Source organism: Elgaria multicarinata, chromosome 3 (assembly GCF_023053635.1).
Source record: "Elgaria multicarinata webbii isolate HBS135686 ecotype San Diego chromosome 3, rElgMul1.1.pri, whole genome shotgun sequence".
In the NCBI taxonomy this organism is placed as follows: domain Eukaryota; kingdom Metazoa; phylum Chordata; class Lepidosauria; order Squamata; family Anguidae; genus Elgaria; species Elgaria multicarinata.
The window spans coordinates 6,303,819-6,329,476 of record NC_086173.1 but is presented as its reverse complement, the minus strand read 5'-3'; the positions used below and the strand labels follow the sequence as shown (position 1 = coordinate 6,329,476).

General features: G+C 43.8%; 1 protein-coding gene across 1 annotated transcript in view; it reads right to left on the bottom strand.

Annotated features, from left to right (window-relative positions):
* The window catches only part of COL2A1 (collagen type II alpha 1 chain), a 95,087-nt gene that overhangs the window by 29,520 nt on the left and 39,909 nt on the right, over positions 1–25,658 (bottom strand). The window contains exons 19-34 of the mRNA XM_063119189.1: positions 23,814–23,912; positions 22,410–22,454; positions 22,078–22,176; positions 19,472–19,525; positions 17,770–17,877; positions 16,486–16,539; positions 15,118–15,216; positions 12,111–12,164; positions 11,037–11,135; positions 10,594–10,647; positions 8,779–8,832; positions 6,089–6,142; positions 5,313–5,366; positions 1,972–2,016; positions 1,740–1,838; positions 121–228 (exon numbers count right to left, since the gene is read on the bottom strand). Coding sequence (XP_062975259.1) covers positions 121–228; positions 1,740–1,838; positions 1,972–2,016; positions 5,313–5,366; positions 6,089–6,142; positions 8,779–8,832; positions 10,594–10,647; positions 11,037–11,135; positions 12,111–12,164; positions 15,118–15,216; positions 16,486–16,539; positions 17,770–17,877; positions 19,472–19,525; positions 22,078–22,176; positions 22,410–22,454; positions 23,814–23,912 — 1,179 coding nt within the window. The remainder of the gene's footprint in view (positions 1–120; positions 229–1,739; positions 1,839–1,971; positions 2,017–5,312; positions 5,367–6,088; positions 6,143–8,778; positions 8,833–10,593; positions 10,648–11,036; positions 11,136–12,110; positions 12,165–15,117; positions 15,217–16,485; positions 16,540–17,769; positions 17,878–19,471; positions 19,526–22,077; positions 22,177–22,409; positions 22,455–23,813; positions 23,913–25,658) is intronic.

Below are 25,658 nucleotides of genomic sequence, written 5' to 3'. Positions count from 1 at the left end.
AGCGAGGAGGAAATGGCAAAAAGTAAACAACACAGTTTTCAATTGCACTTGGCTGTTTTATGCAACGCCCAACCCTTTACAAAACAACCCTATGAGATTCCGTGTAAGGGCGTCACTTACCCTGTCTCCCTTTGGTCCGGAAATACCTGCAGCTCCTCTCTCACCAGGCATTCCTTGTAGACCTGGGGGACCTTGGGCTCCAACGGCACCAGCAGGACCAGTCGCACCCTGGAAAAGAAAAACAAAGGTCACAATCACAATGTTACTGCTTGGGTGTGGCTCACACTGGATTTTCAGGACTAGAGATGGCTCCTCAGTGGATAGACTGTCACCATTATTCATTAACATGAGACTAATCATTTAGACTTCCAGACAAACATCAGAGGCTGCAGAAATTAGGGAAATATCCTCTGTATTTAGCTGCCCTTTCACAATGAATCCAATTCTTACTGCACTGACCAAGACCTCCTCATAGAAGGAGCTTCCTAACATCGCACAAACACCTCTCAGATGATTTCCCTAATAGCTTCGGCTAGTTGGTGGTATAAAAATGTAATAAATAAATAAATGTGTCTGGGAGATTGAGATGCCATGAACTCTTTGGTATATTGAAAGCAAAGAATATATGTCACATTTAGTTATATTGAAGAAGGACCGAGGGGACAGGAGCAGGCAGAAGTAACATCGGGGCCTGCTCCTGCTGGACTCTCCCCCACCCCCCAGGGCAAACTGCCATCTTGGCCCTGTGGGGAAGAAGAAGGACCGAGGGGACAGGAGCAGGCAGAAGTAACATCGGGGCCTGCTCCTGCTGGACTCTCCCCCCCCACAGGGCAAACTGCCATCTTGGCCCTGTGGGGAAGAAGAAGGACCGAGGGGACAGGAGCAGGCAGAAGTAACATCGGGGCCTGCTCCTGCTGGACTCTTCCCCCCCACAGGGCAAACTGCCATCTTGGCCCTGTGGGGAAGAAGAAGGACCGAGGGGACAGGAGCAGGCAGAAGTAACATCGGGGCCTGCTCCTGCTGGACTCTCCCCCCCCCCAGGGCAAACTGCCATCTTGGCCCTGTGGGGAAGAAGAAGGACCGAGGGGACAGGAGCAGGCAGAAGTAACATCGGGGCCTGCTCCTGCTGGACTCTTCCCCCCCACAGGGCAAACTGCCATCTTGGCCCTGTGGGGAAGAAGAAGGACCAAGGGGACAGGAGCAGGCAGAAGTAACATCGGGGCCTGCTCCTGCTGGACGCTTCCCACCCCACAGGGCAAACTGCCATCTTGGCCCTGTGGGGAAGAAGAAGGACCGAGGGGACAGGAGCAGGCAGAAGTAACATCGGGGCCTGCTCCTGCTGGACTCTTCCCCCCCCCCACAGGGCAAACTGCCATCTTGGCCCTGTGGGGAAGAAGAAGGACCGAGGGTACAGGAGCAGGCAGAAGTAACATTGGGGCCTGCTCCTGCTGGACTCTCTCTCTTTCTCTCTCTCTTTCTTTCTCTCTCCTCCCTCCCTCCCTCCTTGACTCCTTTTCCTAGTGTGTCATGTCTTTATTAGATTGTAAGCCTGAGGGCAGGGACTGTCTTTTTTGCTAAGTGTAAGCCGCTCCGAGAGCCTTTTTTGGCTGAGGAGCGGGGTATAAGTATGATAAATAAATAAATAAATAAATAAATAAATAAATATATTGCAGCAACCAGAGGGGGGAAGTGAATAGTCTGCACCCCAGGACAAGAAGTAATGCAAAGATGCAACCTACCTTGGGTCCATCAGTACCAGGAGTGCCAGGAAGCCCACGGGAACCCTGCAATCCTTGGGAACCTGGAGATCCACGTTCACCTGGGAAGCCACGTTCACCCTAAACAGGAAAGAGAGCTTATTACTGCTGGGGAGAGAGCTCAGGATGAGTGGAAAGCCAAGCTGTTTCTTAAACATGCTCCATCCAAGAGCTGTATGATTATATTGCTAGATTTTAATTGTATGCTACTTACTCTGGGACCAACAAGACCAGCAGCACCAGCCTCTCCCGGAACACCCTGAAAACAAAAAAGAATATTTAGAAGAAAGGAGAGAGGTTAGCTAATCTATAGTCCTAACAACGACAAAAGACAGAGTTAAGAAGAAGGATCCATAGATCAAAGCAAAGAATATATGTCACATTCAGATTACCCTTGGATTAAATAATTTTTAACTCTTTCATTTGTAAATATGTTTTTAAACTCATACATATTGACCCTCCATACAAATTTAGTTATCAAACATTTCTGATTAGCAAGAGCAGGCTTTTTCAGCCACCTTGTTTGGCTGATTTACTTCTCATATACAAAAATCTGTATACTGGATGTAGGTAGCTTTGCAAAGGACAGGCTTAGCTTAAAGAGTCAACACTCTGCTGAGCTCTTGTTCTGTCCAAATTATTGCGAGGAAGATCTTCACTCCTCCATCCAAATTATTGTGAGGGAGATCTTCACTCCTCATCACTCACCTCCAAATCCCTGGACTGGGAGATTCATGTATCAAACAAATATTTTAATTCCTAGCACAACATGCAAAACCTGCCACTCATTGCTGGTAGATAAAACGTATTAATATTCTACCAACCAAGTCAATAATTGCATTCTGGATTTACAGCAAAGTCTCTTTGGGCACATCTACACTATACAGTTCTACACTGCATATTTATGACAGTTTTATACCAGTTTAACTATTAACTATCATGACTTCCTCCAAATAATAGCTTGGTGGAGACCCTCAGAATTCATCGTTATAGATCCCTCCCAACCAGAATAACCATCATCATCATCGAGGCGGGGAATGAAATTAATGAAATTAATACAACAATACAATATAAATAAAATGTATAAAACTAATTAAAAGAGCATATCAAACCAATACGATATTAAAATAACAATCAATTAAACTTAAAATTCTTAAGTTTAAAATTCATCTGGGTAGGCCTACAGAAGAGACAAGTCTGAATAGCTATTTTAAACTCGGAAAGAATGTTAAGCTGACGAATCTCCTCCAGCCCGCCATTCCAGAGTCTGGGTGACAGACGAAAAAGTCCTCTGGGTAACAGTTGTCAGCCTAGTTTCACAGTTCCTAGGTTTTGCTAGGGAAAGGGGTATATGTGAGTCTGCATGTGTGTGTTGTCTGTTTATATGTTTGTACGTAAATGGTTTTTTATTCTATTTATAATGTATTTTAGTTAGGGATGTCTGGAGATTTTGTGTCTTTCATGGATTGTGCAATGTTGCTCATTATTATTATTATTTATTTATTTATATAGCACCATCAATGTACATGGTGCTGTACAGAGTAAAACAGTAAATAGCAAGGCCCTGCCGCACAGGCTTACAATCTAATAAAATCATAGTAAAACAATAAGGAGGGGAAGAGAATGCCAACAGGTACAGGGTAGGGTACAGGTACAGGGTAGGGTAAGCAGGCACAGGGTAGGGTAAAACTAACAGTATAAGGTTAGTTCATTCCAGCGTTCGTTCACAGACAAGATTGGATTTTCCCCCATTATGCAGAAAAATACGCAAATAATTCCACAAGAATTTTTGCAACAATTTATGAAATTTATGTTAGTACATAACATTTAGTGCATTATCCCCCATTCCATTTGACTTTTGCCCGCGTATATTTTCCAGCATGACATATGTCTCAGCAGAGACTTGTGTATTTTTCTATGAATGAATTTGCATAAATTTCGGAAAAGTAAAAAATAAATAAACCTGGAAGTCCTCGGACTCTGTGCGGCTTGGGGAGCCCAGTCCACAGCAGATTCCACAGGTTGGATTCTTAGAAATCCGAACTCATTTTTGTCAGCATCCCTAATTTCAATGGCTTTTAATCTTTGTAAACCATCCAAAATGCTTCAGCTATTGGACACTATAGAAATGTAATGAATGAAGGGAATGGCTTTTAAACCAGTTAACAGTACAACTCTTACCATGCCTACTCAGAAGTTAGTCCTATTTAGTTTGATGGGGTTTACTCCCAAGTAAATGAGTATAAGATTGCAGCATTAGTCTATGATATAGACATGCTCTTAGAAAGTAAGATTTCAGTCTTCAAGTTGCATGGACAGTATTGCTACAATGTAACACAGAATTAAATGTGCTAAAACCCATGAAACTCAATGGACTTAAACACACTTAATGAGGTGTTGCTTGTCCCATATGACAATAGCAGAACATGAGTTCTGCAGCACTATAGCTTTGGTAAGCTCATTTTGGGCCTGTTCAGACAACACGCTAAGCCATGGTTAGGTCACTAACTCTTTTGCAGCAAGTGGTTAATGAGCATGTATAAACTGTGGTTATGTAGCCACCATGGTTAGGAATGGTTCACACGATATGCTAAGTCATGGTTCACAGAACACGCTAAGCCATAATGTTAGCTCAAAACACTTAAGCATCATGATTTAGCATGTTGTCTGAGCAAGGCCTTTGAATAACGGATAATCCATCTTTCTCTGGCCAGTCAATGGTTTGCCCACAGTTAATTTCTCTTTCAGAAGGCTTATTTAAGATGTAAGACATTTCAGCAATGCATACAACTTCCCTCTCAATGATTAGATAGCATTTAGCTCAGAGGTGGACAATTTATGACCCTCCAGAGATTTTAGCTTACAACTCCCATCAGCCCTAACCAGCACTGCCAACAGTGAGGGATCATGGGAGCTGAAGGCCAAAACAGCTTTAGGGCTACAACACAAGTTGCCCAACCCTGCTTTAGCTGGTGTGTCGGAAAGATGTATGTGTCTCTAGAATGAAGTTCCCGCAGGTCCAGGCTACCTGCAGGATCGCCTTCTCCCATACAATCTGCCCTGCACACTCAAGTCCTCTGGGAAGAATCTACTTTAGTCTGCCAAAACTAGTCTGATGGGGATTACCCAGAGGACCTTCTATTCTGCTGCTCCCAGACTGTAGAATGGCCTGCCGGAGGAGATTCGTCAACTTGACAGTCTTTTAGCATTTAAAAAAGCAATAAAGACTGATCTATAGGCAGGCCTATCCAGTGGAATTTTAGAATTTTAGGATGTTTTAAGGATGTTTTAATCATGTATAATATGTTTTTAATCTGTTTTTATGTGTTTTATAATCGCTGTTGTTCCCTGCCTCGATCCAAGTGGAGAGGCGGGTAAGAAATATATTATTATTATTATTATTATTATTATTATTATTATTATTATTATTATTATTATAGGACACACCTCCTCATTTAGGAGCTGTTTGAGAGCCATATGCCACAGAGAATGCTCCAGTTCAGAGTGGGATTACCTATGTACCAAACGGAACAGGAAGTACTTTACTTTACTTACCTGGTCACCTGGTTTTCCACCTTCACCTGGAGCACCTGGGGGCCCTGGAAGTCCCTGAAAGCAAGAAATATCTCAACATTAGCATGGTTCAGTGGACCCCTCATAGGGAACTAGTCTCCTACAAAAGTCAAAAGTAACCAGGGCAGAAAAAAGAAAGTCTCACAGCCAAATGGAGAGTCATTAAGACTGGTACATGGCCCTGGGAAAGCAAGTTCCACTGCTCAGATAATGGAGTAACTGAAGACAAATAACTGGAAGGGATTAACCTGCCCCACAGACATTCGCAACACCTGAGCACCTCTGTTTAATACACAATGCCAGCAAACCTGTATTATCCCCACAAATTTCAGTTGAGTCATTCTCTCTCTCAGGGTATCCTACATTGAGGAATGTAACCCCTTGGATGTGTTAGGAACCTAACAGAGTATGAGGCATAAGGGCTTAGAACAGTCTCAAGAACAAACACAGTTTCCTGGATCTCTCTGCAATGCCAGTTAAGATAAGAGCATCTCGTGCGGCAGGTAGTTATCACAGAGAGATGCAACACCAGAGAACATGAATATATCCTTGTTGGGTGGTCAGAATTATGCTGATTTCATATCCTTCCAGAAGAAATGCATAGTCATTCCAGGGATTGGGGGTCTCATCCTAATGCCACTGTCCATTTTAAACTCTGCAGCGCAGACCAATTCCATTGCTAGGACTGGAGATGCTCTGTGAAGGTCTAAATACGTAAAATCATCCTTAATGGGGCATAAGAGAATTGCTTCGCTTACCTGGAATCCAGATGGTCCTGGGGAACCTTGCTCACCTCTCTCACCTACTGCCCCCTGAGAAGAAAAGAGAGGGTCAATACAGGCCCTAGCAGAGGGACGTGGTATCTGGGGACATATACCCTCTTCTAAGTAAAATCCCAAAGTGAGCCACTTTCTAACATTACCTGGATATATACTTTCTCCTGTTTTATTAGACAGCAAACAGACTATGCCCTTAAAAAGAACCCCCTTCCGTTTATCATCTCCGCCTGGGAAGGTGGTACATTCCAACATGTTCACATGATTCCATGATGGTCTCAACTAAGAAGTACTGCAGAGTAGCAAGTCAGGGCTGATTCACACATTACACTTTTAGATGCACACATATAATGTGTAAACAGGAAAACCATGTTTGTAAACGTATGTATCATGGAGGTACAGTAATCAAAGACCCAAAATTGGCTGCAGATCTCTGTCTAGTGCATATTCACTCAGACATGGTTTTCTGCCATGTAACGTGTGAAAAGGTCCTCAATGGGACCAGTCTCTCCATGGGGTGGTGGGGACTAGGAAAACTGTTGGTCTATATAAGTAGGTCAGAGTGGAGGTTTATGACAGGAATTGTTAAGACATACTAGGCCAAACACAGAGTGAAGCAGTAGTTACAGTGGGAGACAGCACCCCCATCATAAATGTATTTACTGGAAGTATATTTCACAGATATCACTTCAGGATAGGAAAAAGCATGGACATCACAAGGACATTGTCAAGTGCAAAGAAATACACACAAGTCAATCTAGCCACATGGACACACAAATTATCTCTGCACAGGAAATGTACAATGCTGAAATAGCCCTGTACATTAAAAAAAAAAGGCCACCATTATCTTATATAAGAATATAGTAGGGTAACGCTTATTACGAGATCTACCAGATCGATCTTGCTAATTTTTGTTTTAAGCTTGAGCAGTGTAGATGCGCAGAAAATTTTAGAAGCTCAAAAAGGTTCAATGCTGAAGTTTTAATAGCAATTAATTTCCTCCATGCCAAACAGGCAGGGCAGCCCCTCCACCAGCAGGAGGACGGACAGTCCTGCTTGGCCAATCAGTGTGGCCCAAGGGTGGGCCCAGGCCACAGCCGCGCAATTAGGCTGCCTCCACCAGCATGGAGGGGGAAGGGGATGGAGGAGTACAATCAGGATGTGTGAAGGAGGGGAGGGGCTGTGCCACATGCAAATTTCGGAGGAGCGGTTCACTATGCATGAGCCACATCTGTATTATTCATGCGCCCTTAGTGGTGAAAGGACTGAGAGGCAAAAAAGCAGGAAAGGGGCAGGAGTACTAGAGCCATGTTGACATGGGCTTTCACTAGTTTAAAAGGTTCTATAAAAAGCTATAGATTTCCCAGTCCTGCCGCTACACTTTACAAAAGACAGCAAAAGCATATAAAATCATCCCACCCTACAGAAAGGTGTGCTGTGCAGAATTCATGGCTATAAGGAACGATCCAATTGTGTACTACCACTAACAGAATTGACGTTGTGCTAGCGGAAACCAATGGCTGCACAATGTAAATAGCATTTGCTAGCATAACAAGTTTCCTAGAAAACCCATCACGCTATTTGTGTTGCACACGTATCGTTTTCCCCGCTAGCGGAACATCAACTGTGTTAGTGGTAGTGCACCATTGGATCCTTCCCTAGGTTGGGCAATAGAATGACAATAGTTTTTGAGATAGCTTAAGGTGGTATATCAGAAGCACGGTGACCTGTGGAATGCACACGCTCATTTCTTTTGTCCTATTGTCTTCTTGGGTCAAGCAGGTTTCGCAGGGCTTTGAAGCACTACAAAACCTGCAAAAAACTCTGAACAACTTTAAGAATGGGATGAGTGCATCCATGATGGGCTAGCGTGCCCTTTTATTATACTCATACTAACTATCTGAAAAACAACCACCACACTGTCTTCACCCTCTGCCTCATTCACTAACAGTAGAATGGGTTAACATTCTGTCCATTTTCCAGAGCTCTTCCCAACAAGATTGTGGCAAAGTATAAAAGCAAAGGTGTGGAAGATTATGGCAAGAATCACAAGGTTGGCTGGGAAAACTCACAATTCACAAGGATGAGCTAATATAACTTGATGTCCTGGTGCTGAGGATTCAACAAGGAGCCAGTGTGGTGTTGTGGTTTGAGTGTTGGACTAGAACTGGGGAGAACTGAGTTTAAATCCCCAATTAGCTACGATGCTCACTGGGTGAACTTGGAGCCTAACCTACCCCACGGAGTTTATGTGGGGATAAAAACGGGGTGGAGGGAGAGAACCAAGGAGAAAAAGTGAGCTACAACTATAATAAATGAGCTCCTTCAAGAAAATTAATGAATAAATAGATTGATCGATAAATAAGTGAACAAATACATAAATAAAATGTTGTTAGTAGAGTCTTCTCCGTGTAAGCAATGGAGAAATGAGCACAAATGAGATCCTGTTACCCAAACAACTGTCTGCACTGAGATAGAGACCTTCTATTTACAAGTAAACTCCCATTTATTGAACTTGTGGTCAACAGAACAGCCAAAAGCAAGTCCTTCTGACCCTTTTGTCACTATGCTTAGGAAAATGCAGGATTTGGGGGTACAGCCTCCTGCCTGCAATGTTTTCATCTACTCAGCCTGCAGATCTCAGTAAACCAAAAGAGACAACAAATACTCACAGCAGGTCCTGGTGGCCCAGCTGCTCCAGTCTCACCATCTTTGCCAGGAAGACCCTTAAAGAGAAAAAGAGGTGTGAACACTGGATCTGAAAGAGTTGATTAACGATGTCATCCCCACCGCCTGCAATGTCTCAAAAGCAAAGGGAGAGGGCAGGAGGAAAGGTTTCACTTTAATTCCCTGCTCTGCTGATGAGTTTGTAGTAAAAAAGCTTAACTGCTTAGACCACTGATGATGAAGGAAAATACTGAAATCTCTCAGTATTTTAACACTGAATTTTAACTTAAATTTAAATTTTACTGTTTTAATTCTGTATTTTAATTTTATATCAATTTTGCTGCGTGGTTTTTATCCTGGTTGTGCATTTTATACCGTATTTTGTATTTGTGCTTTTAACCTGTTGGTTGTTTTATTATGGTTTTAATTTTTGTGAACCGCCCAGAGAGCTTCGGCTATTGGGCGGTATAAAAATGGAATAAATAAATAAATACTGTAATGGTTATTACAATGCTGCTTTTGCCCCTGATGAGAGACTGTGCTCATACCAGTGGCCAGAGAGATCCTCTGGATTTCAGTCTGTTTATTACATCCATCTTTAGAGCTCTCTGCTTGCTGCCCTTCTGTAGCCTTCAGAAATAGCACAAAATTCCTCTTTTGAGCAGCCAATACATTGCCTAAATTGAATGGAAATTTCAGAGCTTGCTGTTCTAGGACTGCTAGCTCCGTGATTCTAGTCAGTAGGCACCTCGAGTGTGCGCTCCCTGCCCTAGTGATTACGGAAGAGCTATGGGAATGCACAGATTAATTTCAAAATCCCATGTGCAGGTATTAAATGCTCTATGCTTGTGCGAAATTTTCAAGAGAAGAACGGGGACCCAGGGGCTGCCTATAAAACGGTGGGTTGTTGCCACGATAACGTGTTGCACTTTTTCTGCTTTGGGGTGGTGGCAGCGAATTCCAACACTGCAGCAAAAGTATGGGGTTTCCGGCAGCTGGGCTCACCCCGTGCCCGGGCAGACAGCGACCAAACAGGGATCACCATCCACCCAGCCATGCTTCCACACCAAGGATGAAGTGAGATTAGATGGCCAAACGGCAGTGTACAGCTCGCTCTATCCTGAAAAGTTGGGCTAAATCCCCAACTTTGAAAAAGCAGGGCTTCTCTGGAAAGCCCCGAAATGGTTTTGAGGTGTCTGCTGCATTGTATAATCGATGCAGAGCCCCCTCAGGGCTTCCAGAACGTTCAGACAGCCCCCCAGATGATTCATGACAGTGCTGAGGCTTCCAATGTGCATGCACAAAACTATGTTTTGCCCTCTGCCATTCTGGATGGATTCCAGAAAATTGTCCTCTAAATGGTTCATGGTACTGCATCCTTCTCCAAATATTTCTAACAATCTAATTATTTTATGAGTATAATAGATTGGATGGAAATTAGGTGAGAAGTTAGGTCAGGGTTGTCTGACATGAGCATTTATTAAGAAAGGCAAATACCAGAATTTAATCTCTTTTATTTAGATTGAGCTGATAAGTGACAGTCATTTACAAGGCTCTTGTTTGGGGATAAATACCACATTGTACTTTATGGTTGTGTTGAAGAATACATCCACACTGTCATTTTTTGCATGGCTAGTTGTGAGTATTCTGTTTTCGAAAGCACCATCTCTCCCCCTATCTCACCTACGCTGCACCTGAGCTACGTAAACTATGCTCCAATAACTGGGTGGAGGGAAGGAGCGGAAGGCATCTTCTCCGAGTGGGCAGGATGGATGTGATAATGAAAGCAGGAGGAAGAAGCTATATTCAAACCCACTTACTCTTAGACCAGGAGCACCAGGAAGACCCTTCTCACCAGCTTTACCAGCTTCGCCCTAGATGGAAAGAAAAACAAGAGATGGCAACTGATGTGCTTTTGGCAAAACCTGAACTTTCCTTCTGCTAAGGAGTGCAAGTCAATGCTGCCCGTTATCCAGACTCGGCTTCTCCCACCCTGCTCTTTCGCTCTTTCTCTTATATGGTTTCACAGGACCAACTTGCCCAGGTTGGAAGAACAGTGCTTGAGCAGAGCAAACAAGGTAAGTGGCAATGAAGATCAGCAGCACACTTCAGGCTGGAAAATGTCCCGGAGACCTTTCAGCGGCGCCAATTACCAAAGGATAGCTGTTCCAAGTCATAACTATTTCCTGTTTGCCTTCTCAGTTTCTCTGGTAGCCCTGCCTGGGTCGTCCTGTCAATGGCTGTGGAGTGCAGCTATACTTACGTTAGCACCTTTCGGGCCTGGGAAACCCATGACACCGGGCTGACCACGGGCACCTTGTGGACCAGGTGGGCCAGGTCGTCCATCTTCACCAGGGGTTCCCTGTAGAGAGATACAGAAACAGGCATGTCTTGTTAAAAATGTCAGAAAGCCCAGGAAATTATCCAAGGCAGTGTGTACCTTTGCGTGCTGGAAGTGCTAGTTTGGCCCAAACAAGGTGCTCTCTAGCTTGGTTAGACTACTTTTAAAACTTATTTGCTCCTCTGTGGCAAAACCAGCACAAGCTTGGTGCATACTGAGATTTTTATTCAGCCTTTGGACCCTTCACTGTCTGGTGATGGGATCCAATTCCTAGAGATGGTTTTGAAAAGCCATAACACACTTGCCAGGCAATGCTGCTGCTCATGTAAATACCCGTTTCTAAACCTCCATTCACAATATTCCAGGTTCCCATTAGCATCACCTAAAATTCCACATCAACTACTCTTTCACAGATTCTGTATTCACACATTGCCCTCACAACCCAGCACCCACCTATTTCTGCCAGCTCCTTAATCATCTATCATTTCACATTCTGTACTTACATCAGGGGTGCAGAACTTCAGGCCACGGGGCCCAATCTGACTCTCTTGGGGTCCTAATCTGACCTCCGGGGGTCTCCACAATGCCACACACATACCCCACTTCCCCTGGCCCCACCCCATTTCCTCCAACCACTGATTGTTTGGTTCCCCGGCTTTTGTGCAGTGTTTTCTCCATTCTGAAAGGTTGAAATGCCTCTCTCAAAGCTTAAGTGACTGGTAGGAAGAGCTCTAAGCTCAAACATGCTGGTATTTTGTCCCCACCCATTTTGCCTTTGTCCCCACCCACTACTGAAATGCAGCTTCTCTGAAATGGATTTCGGCCTTCGGGCTGAAAGAGGTTCAATACCCCTGGACTTATCTATTAACCATCTCCTCAAAGCAAGCAACCTAGTTCCTTTCCTCTACGTGGTATCCATTTGCTACTCCTTTCTCCAAAATTAGTACCTCTGTAATTTTAGATGACAACTGAGGAAAATAATAGAGTTTCACTTACAGAGGGACCAAGTTTGCCTTGAGGGCCGGCATCACCAGGGCGACCAGTGAGACCCTAGATGTAAGAAAAATAAGGCAGACAGTTAAGATGTTTTCGCCAATCCTCTTTCTTTGAACTGTTGCCAATACATTTCTACAAATTTTCCCCCATGTTCCTTCTGCACGAATCTTTATTCGCAGAACCTGAAGAAATGGAAAAGGTCCCTCAGATAAAAGATGGGTTGAAAGCAAATGAACAGTGTGTGACAATATAACATCCGTAGCATTTAAAATAATGAAGTAAGTGATTTGATTGATTTAAGTTAAATAGTAATGAATGAACAAATAAATACATTTCTGAATGAAAGTTTAGAAATTATTAAAAAGAACGAGGCAGGATCGAAAATGTTTCAGACAATATCTTTTGCTGCTGGTTCAATAGTCAGCGCTGCTGTTGATTCTGTAGAAAATATTGGCCAAATACACTGTAGATCCTACCTGATTTTCTTTGGGGACAATCTTGACAATGTCTTTCACATATGATTAGAAAACCCTGATGTATGAATTAGTTCATATCACTCATTGGTTGTTTGCAACAGACAATGAAGAAGCCATACATTTGGTAGGGCCAATGGCCTGATCCTGGCCAGAATAACTAAAGAGGCTTGAAACCTGATAAAAGATCTGAATTTAACAAATCCACAACCTGCCATCTTAAACTGAACCGGAAGTGCCCATAATGGGTCCCAGCAAATGCCCTGAAGCAAATGATGCAGTACTACTGCAGAAGTTTATCTGCTCTAGTCCTGCAACCCATCTGGATGGGAAGCTAAATATAACCCTCTCTGAGCTTTCAAAGAGAGCAGGGTATAAGAAGAATACATAAAAGTTTAAAATAAGTTATCACTATATACTGCAGTATATAGTAGTACAGCCTTCCCTACCTGGTGCCCCTCAGGTGTTTTGGACTACAATTCCCAGCATTCCTGGGGTTTATGACAGTTGAAGTCTAAAACGTCTGGAGAGCAGCAGGTTGAGGGAGGCTGCTGCCTGTAGTGGTTTGGGAAACAGAGGGAACTAAAATGCTGCTACAAGTTAGCTGCCCATTCTGCTTTTCCCATCCACTGAAGAGCCCAACAAAATTCCAGTTCACTCCACAAGATGGGAATGGAGGAAATGTAGCAGGTGGAAAGTCTGCAGAAGAAGCGCCACCTGTAACGGTTCTCCCAGACTCAGAGCTGTCCAAAGAACAACACCGTTCTGGCACTGTTCTGGCACCAAAAGTGGCAGATGCAGGAAGAGAAGGGAAACCCCGTGAGGGAGTGAAAAAACAAGCCAAAGGCAGGGGCGGAACCAAGGATAATCTTGCAAAAATGTTTATGTAGAAAAGGGTTTAATGAAGGATGCCTACGCGTTTCGGACAAAAAATGTCCTTCCTCAGGGCTTATTTAACAAGGTTTTTGCAGTTCTCTGCTCAATGAAATCATAGGCAATTAAATCATAACCCTATGATTTCATTGAGCAGACAACTGCAAAAACCTTGTGGAATAAGCCCTGAGGAAGGACGTTTTTTGTCCAAAACACATAGGCATCTTGCATTAAACCATTTTCCATATAAACATTTTGCAAGATTATCCTTGGTTCCGCCCCTGCCTAAAGGTGGCAGACCTAATCAAAGGATGGATGATAGAGAGGAACCCTTCATTATTCCTTAACAAATAAAGTGCTGAAGTTTGTAAACGTGGGGAGAAGACTGTTGTTCCCCATAAAAAGATTCTCTGCTTTTGCAGATAACAGAAAAATTGGCCACATTATCTTAGAAGAAAGGAGCAAGGAATGTTAGATGCGATGCTTCCCTTCCAATCCTATGGCACAGAGGTGAGACTCGCAAAGGTACATGGGTTGTAGTTGTCACTGCCATCTGCTGCTGTGTAGGGCAAACTGCAGGCAGAATTTTTTTTGATGTGGAAGCTTTGAAAGTTAGGGCTAAATTAGATGTTACTCTAAAACCATGGCTCCTGCTAAAACTACAGCCATGTACCTAGCTCCCTCTCCCCAAAATCTAGCAGAACTTACACATGGCCCAATGCCATGGTGATCCATGTCTCCCACCCATCACTAGCAGCAATGTTGTAGGGACAAAGATGGGAAACACAGAATGTCATGATGTCACGTCACGCTAGACTTTATGGAAGGGGAGGGAAGTCGTTTTGTTGTTAGCCATGGCTATGAATTCTGGGTGACAATTACAGGCCCTCTTGTTCTTTGCAGTGCTGAGATCAACCATGAGAGATGGCCCACTTTTTTTTTTTTTTTTGGTCTAGAGGCTGCTTTTAAGGACAAACAGAAAACAAGGCTTGGAGGCAGAAAGATGCCAAACCTTCCAGAATCTGATGCCAAAACAGCCAGCTTCACAGTGAGGACAGCACTCTTCTCCAAGCTACTTCTGTTATAAGGTCCAACATGCAAGTGTAGTAGTTTGAGGGCTCTTTTGCTATCTGCACAAAGGGAGGCACTTACATTACCTGACATAGGGCTTTTCTACTTTTAACCTGCCACTTTCCCCAGGCGTTTGCTTTATTCTTTGTGGAATAAAGATTCGATCCTCTACAAATTTCTCCTACCCTGGAGTTTTCCCTTCTCTGCCTTTCTATGTGTTCCATTACATAACCTCTAGGTGGTGCTATGGTATAGCGGAATTGCTCAACTGGGTTTCATTCCACCTTTCCTGGGTATGCCAGACTTTGATATCGTATAAAGCACCAGCAAATAACCATGAGTGACAAATCACAAGCACACAATAAATGCCTCATGTTCATAGACCATGTGTCAGATGTACTGGTGCAGTATACATTTTACAACCTAGTTTGGTGCAATGATATAAAGAGTGTCAATGCATATGAAGGTAGAGCCTCTTGGGATGAGTCAGATTCCCCCACCTTGGAATGGGGACCTCTAGGTTTGCCATTGCTCCTTAAATTTCTTAGGCACTATCCATGCCACTTGCTCAGTTCCATTTTGTATCTTACCCTCGCACCAGGCAAGCCAGGTTCTCCGGGACGTCCAGGATCTCCACCTGCTCCTTTAGGACCTCCAAGGCCAGGAGGTCCACGTTCCCCAGGAGCACCCTGTTCAAGGAAAGGAAAAAATACATTCAGCAAAGATTCTTCAAGGAGTGTCAGCAAAACCAGGCCCTGCTGTGTTTGGGCCAACTGATTATCATCCAATGGGCAAATCTACACTATGCACTTGAACCACTTTCAAAGCTGTTTAACTGTCATGGCACCCTAAAGAACTTTGCTGCTATGCTTCTATGAAGGGTCCAAGGACATTTTTCAAAAAAAAATAATAACTGATTGCAAAACTAATTTAAATTTGTAGTGTGTGCTGGTGTACTAAAACTACAGAGTTAGACATTTTCATTATAGGTCAATGGATGCTAGTATTGTAACTGGCTTAAGGTGCAGTCCTATGTATGTTTAGACAGAAAAAAAAGTCCTACAATTCCCAGCATTCCACAGCCAAGCATGGCTGGCTGGGGGATGCTGGGAATTGTAGGAACTTTTTTCTGTCTAAACATGCATAGGACTGCACACTAAGATTCATTCTACTAAGAAATGTACTAACTTTGGGTGCCCTGACTATTAATGGATCATTCACATTAATTTTTGTGAGACACAGGCTATTTAGGACTCCACTCTGACTTTGGTGAAAAAGTGTCTGAGATAGGAAACCTAAAAACAGAGGAAGAAGTAGTAGTAGTATCCTCAGTATCTCAGAATTCCATTTGTTCTAGAGCACAGCTGGGCGACTCACAGCCTATATGCAGCCTACTGGAGGCCCAGTGAACCCTACCAATTTCCCCCTGCAGCCCAGCACTGGGATTAATATCTGGATCGGGAATTGGGGTGTGTGCTTTAATCTCTTCCCTCCCCCATGGTCCTGATCCAGTCAATCAGGATCACTGGGGTGGGTGGGTAGAGGCTATAACCTCACTACCCTGTCAGTGATCCCGATGTAGAGATTCCTATTAGCAGCAGCAAAACTCCACCCCTTCCTCCATGTGATCCTATCCCTTGATCTCACAAGCAAGGATGAGAGGTTTAAACCTCCACATCTCTGTGTGCTGGGATGTGGGTGGGTTAAGGTGTGTGTGTATATATATATGTATATGCACATGTGTGACCCCCCAACCCACCACCCAATACCACATGTGACCCTCGAGATCAAAAAGGCTGCCCACCCCATTCTAGAGGAAAGCAGGCAGGGAATTATAATTTCTTTAGGGCATCTGTCAAAGCAATACAGGCAACATAGAAGCAAAAGGAATTTAAATTTACTCCCCTTCAAATTTGTCCTTTCATTCAGGTGGGAGGGAAGCAGGCTCAAACACTTACCTTGGGACCAGCTAAGCCATCCTGTCCTGGGAAGCCACGATTTCCGGGAGAACCCTAAAAACAAGAACATAATGAGAACATAATCCAAAAAGTTAGGGAGTACAATAGTTCAGGGAGTTGAGAATAGGACAGCATTATCATTAGCAAGGAGTGAACCAGGAATTTTGGACATCTTCCATTAAAAGAACATGGTTCATTTAGCACAAGGAAGCAGCAAGATTAAGAACCTACCATGAGGGGCGCTACAACCACTGAGTAATACCTCCAGTAGACAGAGGACATACAGCGCTTGCTAAGCTTCTGCAAAGGTTTACCCTCCATCTAAATAACATCACCTGTTCTAGATCAAGAGCCTCGTATTACATGAAGAGCAAGACCCTAAATTGCCCAAAGGGTACTTCATATAATATGTTACTTAAATGTACATCTATGGTGTTTTAAATGTACTTCCTCTATGAATACAAAGACTGAACACAACAAACATGTGTTTGCAAATAGGAGCACCATCCAGGTACACTTGTCAAGCAGCTGCGATGGGCTGGAGGTTACTGTTGAGTGCAAATTCTGTGGCAAAATGTGTCAAATGGTCCTAAGATCTGTCAACTTGTATTGCAAAATGTGGAATCTCGAAAGATACAAAATACGTATTATGTCCTAGGCTGTGTACTGTAGTGGCTGCTATATTACAGGACTCATTGCCCTCAATAATTTTGATGCCCTAAACCATAGCACGCACACACACACTCACACCAGGTTGCTTTGCCCTTCAATCTTCTAATGCTTTCAACTACTCTCTGTCTCGTCGCAGATGTTCACCTCGCATTTCCGGATCTAGCTGTCTCTCACCCTCCTCTTCTTGGCTGTACTGTTACTGACTCGCTCACTGCCTGTCCTCTCTGACTCATGTACCTTGCCTCTATATTAAAATGACTTTCTGGCACACTTTCCAGCTCCTCTTTCAATGCCTCCTTGTTTCCTGGGTCCAGATCATTGTAGCTCTACACCCCACCACAACATCCACTTGCCTTCTTGCCCCACCACACCTGCTCAGCCTGAGCTTAGGCAGCAGTTTGTGCATGATATACCACAGAGGTGCCAGCAAAGCAATTCTCTTCCATTGGGTTCTGCCAAAAAGGCCACCCATTGTGAAGCGCTGGCTGAGGCATTCTCCAATGTGAGCCTAACAGCAAGGCTTGCTTGATACACATGAATGCCATAAGGCTCAATGGCTCCCCCACCACAACCGCATGCACAAAGATTGCTCCCCTGAATGATGACACTTACCCTCTCTCCAGGTGGTCCAATGGGCCCTGCACCTCCCGGCTCACCACGGGCGCCTCTCTTGCCTTCTTCACCAGCTGGTCCAGGACCTCCTTGTGGGCCTGCAGGACCCTGAGGAGAAAACACAATACAGGGACTTAGTTGCCTTTCACACCCCTGTATCTTTTTATTCCCTAGCAATAATCACTATTTTTGAATCACCAGGAAGTGCACGGATAGTTCAGTGAGAGCACCTATGTAGACAGGCAACAGTGGGAGTGGCAAGAGTTTGGCTTGGGAGAGGAAAAAAACAAATTCCCATCCTTGTCTTGTCTTTCCTCCGTCTTTTTTGCCTTAACGATTTAAACTGTGAGCTCTTTGCAGTGCCCAATACATTGAGATCCTAAATATATTAATGGTGGAACTGTTCAAATAGAAGAGATCCTGACATGGTTTTAAGTCCAGATAGGAATTAAATTCCATCCTTGAGGCCCTGCTGGGTCCCAAGGCAGGACAGCTAAATAATTTCACACTAAGGTATACATCATGTAGCAGTAAAATGCAGACATTCCCGTAAGCCCCAACTGGAATATCCTTGGAAGCTGATAGGCCAGATAACTGATTAACAAGTTTAACTGTTTTAATAGTTTTACTGCTTTTAAATTATATATTGTTTTAACTTGGTTTATGATTTAATTGGTTTTTAGCTGTGTATATTTACTGTTTTATACTGTATGCTTTTATCTGTACGCCACCCTGAGATCTTATTGATATAGGGCGGGATATAAATGTTTTAAATAAATAAATAATAAATAAATATAAACTGGCACAGCATTGTGGAAATCAATGGGTCTTTTGCTGGTGAAGAGCCACAAATATAAAGAACTTTCTGAAGGCCATTTACGCCAACCTGATGAACTCTGTTATCTTATATTTACGTTTGGTTAATGAAGCACTGTTTGGCACAGAGAGACATTAGTGTCCAAGCATAAGAAGAGGAGTCCAGATACAACAGGGTAGTCATTGTCTGCCATGGCACAGACTTTGCAGCCAAAAGGATTGGCAGAATGGATGGCTAAGACCTGTTTCTGTCTGAAAAAAGAGATTATTCTAGAAGAAATTACAAGGCTCGGAAACTCACAGCACAACTTTACTTTAAGGTAAAGGGGAAGAGGGGCAACGATCTCTTATTTTGTTCAAGTTTTGTTTTTCACAATACACAATTCCTGCATAGTCTCAGCCCCACTCTTTCCCCGTAATCTGCCTGTCCTTGGGATGTGTTCAGGATAAAAAATGGAGCTCCTTGATGCTCATTATGACAGGATAATTCACCTCTACGCCAACACGGGCAGTTCTTTTCAGGGGCCGGACTAAGGATAGACAGTGCAGACACCACAGTGGCTGGACCTATGGATGCAGGGCTCTCCCACATCGTATCACAACTAGAACCAAGGGAGCTAGGAATTCTGGACTTCTGCTTCCTCCTGCAGTGGTGAAGGAGAAGCAATGGAAGTCCAGACGGGCCCTTTTATGAAAGCATAATAGTCTAGTGTATGTACATACTGCTCTCTGTTGGATAATGTATGTCAACAGCCCATCTAATGGAATTAGTAGCTGTTAAGAGTCATTGAATTTTAAGCATGGTAGAGGCTGAACTTTAACAAAGGTCATCCAAAGAAGAGCTTGTGTTCCAGACTAGCATAAGGTCACATCATCAGGTACTTACAGGTTCGCCCTTGGGGCCTTGTTCACCTTTGAAACCTGCAATTCCAGGCTCTCCCTAGAGAGAAAGAAAGAGAAATGTATTAGAGTAGCAAAGTTGCTGTATCACTTCAAACTGCTTGCTGATCTGGTCAGAAGAACATCATTTGTGGGTCTGATCCAAAGGATATTTCAGCAATAGAGGAGCTGCTCATTTTCTTGAGTGACAGGGTAAACAGCAAAGGCCAGGACACATAACAGGTAAAAGGCTGAGGATTATATGAAGTATGAGAAGGAAAGCATGAAGTGGGTTGAACTGGAGGCACTGGAGAGAGGAATTACATTTAAACCCTGAAAGAGCCATCCTTTAGGCAAAGTGATCCTAGACACCTCCAGATGTACATCTGGAAGGGGTGGATGTAGCATCTGCCAGTGGTACGCTGAATCCACCATGGAGAACCCATACACCCATGGAAATTTCCACAGGTGTTAAAACTACTACAGGCAGTGTATCTGCTGGCAGTAGGCCCACAAATCGGTTGTTCCGGGATGGGGAAGTTGGCCCTGGATCCACTGGATTCAAAGCACCTCAGTACCCAGAGGAGCCTGTATTGCACTCTTCAGCTATGCTATCCTGGAGTTGACATAGATAATTTCCCCCATGTATTGCTTTCAACGAGGTTCTTTTAATTTTAAAAAGCCTGCCAGGCTGAAAACTCCAGCAAAACCATGCTCCTACACCAATTCACTAGCCAGGGCAAGCCAGCTGGGCTTTGGGATCAAAGGCGAATCCCAACTTCACTTCAATTCCACTTTCAATTGCTCTGTAAACCCTCCTACAGCTGGTAGACTGCTGCCTTTCTTAATTATATAATAGCATTATGATATTGGCCATTTTATTTCAATCCCTTCCCTAATGTGCCCTAATTTGCCTTTTATCATTGCCACTGCATATTGTTGATGGATAGCTGAATGAAAATATCATGACTTCAAAATCTCTTTCCTGGAGAGTCATAGACAGGTCAGATCCATTCAGTGTATATATGAAGATGGGAACTTTTTTGTGTCAGTTTATACTTACACTGAATCTCATTTATCATTTTGTTTCTGATTCAACCAGTTTGGAGATATGCTTTTGGAGCTCCTCAAAGTCTACCTGGATTTTGAATACTGTGAATAATTTGGTGTCATCTGCAAACCTGACTACATCACTGACTCTGGATCAGTGAACGCTAGTAAAATGTTTGAAGAACCTATTGCATACTTCCCTCTGTTGCAAAAATTCTCTACTTATTCCTCACCAATGTTTGCTATTTTTTAATTACTCACTGAAGTGTAAGACTACTAGTCCTCTTCTCCCCATAGCTACATGTTAGCTATTTAACAATTTAATAATACTTAATTTTCTAGGATAGAAGTTAGGCTAACGAGCTTATAATTTCCTAGCTCCTCTTGGAACTTTATAAAAATTTACATTAGCTGCCTTCCAGTCCTCTGGTAAAGAGGATGATTTTAGTGACAAGTTGTATACTTGTTAGAAGATCAACATTTTCACATTTGAGAACTCTTTAAGAACACTTGGGTACTTCCATTTAGGCCCCAATGACTAATTCATGTTTAATTTGTTTATAGAACATCATTTCTTGTAATTCTATTTGACTTACCGTGCAACCCTCAACATGATTATTCAGAACAACGTTCCTCTGAGTTAAATAGGACTTACTTTCTAACAAACGTGTTTAAGTTTGCAAACTTAAGCCAGCAGGGAGGCGGGGCGACGGCGCGTTAACTTTAGCGCGCGCCGCCCCGCCTCCTAGACAGCCGACGCGCAGGGACTGCGGAAGCCCTGTAGCGTCGGCCATTTTTTTGTTGTTGTTAAAGGGGCCACGTGTGGTCCGAAGACTCCGGAGAAGGTAAGGTTTTTTTTTACTTAGGCCCCCCACCCTTTTTTTACTTAAGCCCCCTGCTCACTCTTTCCCCGCCCTCCCTCCCTGTCCCCATCCCCCGTGTCGCCCTCCGCCATCCCTCCCCATCTCCCTCCGCCATCCCCCTCTCCTGCCGGTCCGGCCTTCCCCCCCATGTCCCCCCTCAGCCCGATGGGCACAGCGCTCATTTTCCCAGCACAGCTGGGAAAAGTCCATGGCTTTTCCCAGCTACTCGCGAGTAAGTGAGTAGCCGCAAAAAGCCACGGACCCTGCTAGACATTCCGCAGTCCCGGCCACAGGCCGGGACTGCGGAAAACGCACGCCATAAGCGACTTCGCTTATGGCGCGTTAAGGGAGGCTTCAGAACCAGCAAAAGAGTTTTTCACCACTTTCAAGCGTCACTGAAGCCCAGTGTGTAGTGGAAGACAGACCAGCCCCCAGTTCTGAGTCCTTGCCACATGTCAGTGGATTATGGGGAGCAGTGAGGTTAGTGGACCCCATAAATAATAACCCAGACCTCTAGATTCCTGCCCTTGCCCTCTAATCATCCAATTATCCAAATCTTTGTTAAAATGGGAATGTCCAAAAACAATTTAGGATGGGACACTTAGGGTACAGGATAGAAGGCAGAGCCCTGAATAATCAGTATGGAGAGTCAAACACCATAAAATTTCACATTAGCCCCACTTTTGCCCAGGTTTCTTACCGATTGACCTTTGGGACCCAAAGGCCCAGTTGCACCTTGAGGCCCAGGTGGTCCACGTGGGCCAGGAAAACCAGGAGCACCAGCAATGCCAGCACCACCCTACCGACAGAATCGAGAAAACAAAAGGGTTAGACTGGAGAAATGCAGGTAGACTGAGACATAGCAGATTGCTCGGAAAACTCACTGTCTAGCATAGATCCATGCTCAAAACTTTCAAGTGGTGGGTAGCTGCAACCAGAGATAATGAAACGTTCCCCAGGCTTCTGGAGACAAGATCAGTTCCGCCTATGAAATTCTTCACTATCTTCATGCCAAAGTAATGTAGTACTCACCGCTGATCCTTTGGCACCAGGGATCCCATCAGTTCCAGGGTTGCCCTAAAAGCAAGGAGAAGTCATTGAGCCACACTCAGTTTAAGATAAATGATTTCCTTGCCAGATCCTTATGCTGCTTCCTTCCCAGAAGGCGATCCATGTTGTTCAAGGACAGCGTATTATAAAGGAAAGATCTTGGAGCAAATGCCATTTTTTCAGCAAAGAAACAAGGAATTCTGGGAGTTGTAGTGCAAAACAGCTAGCAGGTACCAGGTTGGGGAAGGCTGGTCTGGACAACTCCCTTCAGCCTTAGCCAGCATGGCCAATGGTCAGGAATTATGGTAGTCCAAAACATGTGGACGGCACCAGGTTGCTAACCCTTGTTCTAGATGTTCCCAATGTGAAAAATGTGGCCCCCAGCTTCCAGTCCTGAATTTCTTTAAGATGCTTGCCGGTCATGACATCTTGGGTGATCCCTTAGCAAAAGACAAGGAAGAGAGGCGATTTCTCTAGTTGTAGTCAAATTTTATTTTCTAATAATCTGACCAACAGAGAATGTAGGTGATTCTCTGCAGGTGTGTAAGTGACTGTGTGCATTTATGTGAGTAGATGTACCGACCTTTGTATGTGCATGTTAGCAGATCAGCCATGGAACATGTGTGTTAAGGAGCCTCAGAATATGGCCAGCATAATGCTTGCCAGTTCCTTTATTTTGCGTGTGATTCTGGTTGCTGGTAAATAGTCCAGATTTTTATTTTTTATTTTAAAAAGGAACTTGTCTTGTATTGAAGTTTTGCAAAGCCTGATTTGACACTGCCACCTACTGGTAGTTTATGTACCTACACTTAGTTATATTTCCATTGCTTATGACCTAGCTGGATGTCTCTTGTAACAGAAGCAGTTGAGAAAGCAGGGAGTATTTCTGTATATATTTTTTACTGGAGATAGAGAGAGAGCAATTATGATGGCCCTATTACAGGAGAAAGTATTTTCCATTAAGGAACCAGGGTGATTTCTCCCACAAACCATGCCTGAAAGTACTTTGATAAACTTTTATTTAGGTGGGGTAGACAATTCAGGTGGAGTGATTCCCTCCACCTACTAGGCCAGCCACAAAGAAAATTCCAATTATAATCCTACCCTGTGTGGATTACAATTATTCTACATACTCTGCAGAACAGGGGCCAGCCATACGGATGGCCTGCTGTGATCTGCTTGTACAGGTTTCATTTCATTGCAAATAAGCATGCCCATCTTTGGAAAATGTGGCAAATAGGTTAAAGGATCTCAGAATAAATCTCAGTAGTCACTCACAAATTATTTAATCTTGCCCCAATAAAGCTAAACAATCTTCATGCTGCCCCCCACCCCCCGGAAAAAAGATTCTGGTTCCAATTCTCATTTTAAGAACTGGGTACTTACTGGAGCTCCTGCAGGCCCAGGGGAGCCGGGGGTTCCAGATTCACCTCGGGAGCCTTGCGCACCCTCAGGGCCACGAGCACCAGTGGGCCCAGCTTCACCCTGCATAGAGATGAGTAGAGGAACATCAGGAAACCAAAGAAAATATGACAGAAGCATCCACTATGATGCTCAAATAGTTTCCTGCTACAATCAACCAGAGACTGAATATCATGCAGAAAGTGCAACTAAATTCTTCACAAGCTATAGTAGCAATCAAATACTAGGTTAAGATCCAAGTTAGGTTAATACCCTTTGTGTAACCTTGAGCTAGTGGGTTTCCTTTCCATTTTTCTGCATTTCCAGATGTGACAATATTGGCCCAGGTTTGTCATGCCCTTGTAGGGTGACCCTATGAGAAGGAGGACAGGGCTCGTGCATCTTTAACAGTTGCATAGAAAAGGGAATTTCAGCAGGTGTCGTTTGTATGCATGCAGCACCTGGTGAAATTCCCTCTTTATCACAACAGTTAAAGCTGCAGGAGCCCTGCCCTCCTGACCAGATCACGTTTCAACGGGAGTAGTGAAAAGACCAATTGAGATGATGATGATGATGATGATGATACAGGCACTACTGTACAACTAGCATTTCTTTTATCAGATCTAAAAACAGCACACAGTATAAACATAAAGGTGCAGGACCACAAAAGCTCTCATTTTTATAACCACATTACTGATGAGGTGTGATGTGGGTTGAGTAAATCTGTACTGATTCCGGGTGTGTTACGAAGTGACCATGTGATTATGTCACAATGCACCAGATCCAGATCTCTCACCTCCTTCAGCCGTTTTGCTCTTGCAGGGTCCTAAATTAAAGGGCTCGTGTGTATAGAACAGGCTCCCGGCTTCAGAATTTCAACCCCAATGCATGGAAGGGGGCAGAGGGCAGCAATGATACAGAGCCAGCAGGTGTGGCCCCACTCTTGAGAATGACTGAATGGGGCTTGTATCCACATTTTACCCCAACACCCAAAGTTAGCTCACTTCCCCCCAGAAAGCTATATACACTTTTAAATTGTATATCTTTCTTCAAAAACCCTCCCCACACCTATTTATATTAGGGTTGGTTTCAACATTTCTAAACCAACAGACACTCTCCAGCAAAGTGCTGTGAAGTTCTGAAATTGTACTCTATAGAGACACTATATTTTGGAATAAAGGACATTCATTTCAAAGTCAAATGCACCGAGGAACTGCAGGGCTTTTCTATACAAGTATATAAAGTGGCTTGTCTGTCACGGCTTCCTTCCGCACAACTCTGGGAATTATAGTTCATTAAAGAGGGCAAAGAATTTCTAAAACAGTTCTCAGCAGCTCAGGAAAAAAAAATGTACTTCATGATTCCTTTTGTTTCTTCAGTTGCTACCTGGTGCTATTACTGCTACATGATCTTAAAACACACAATGAAGAGTTTGTTGGACTGTACAGAATGTGGACAGCTCCACTGTGCCTCTTTTAGTTTTAGTTTCAGAATGAATTATTTATTTTTATTTTGTTCAACCCCTGCTTTATCAGTCCACAAAAGTGCCTCAGTGAAAATGTTATTTTTCATCTCCTTTCTTTTGCTTGCCTCAGTAAGACCCTGCCCCACCCGATCTCACCACTGCGTGACACTCCCCTTCACCTCAGAAGGCTCCCCTCTCCATCTTTTATAATGAGGACACTGATTGATATTGAAGACCCATTGTCAATTACTGTCAGACATTCCACAAAAAGGCCTCATTTCCTAGCCCACCGCCCACCCACCCCCACTGCCTCCTCACTGTCTGGTAACAGTAGAAACCAGTCCTCAGGGAGATTAGTAACCTGA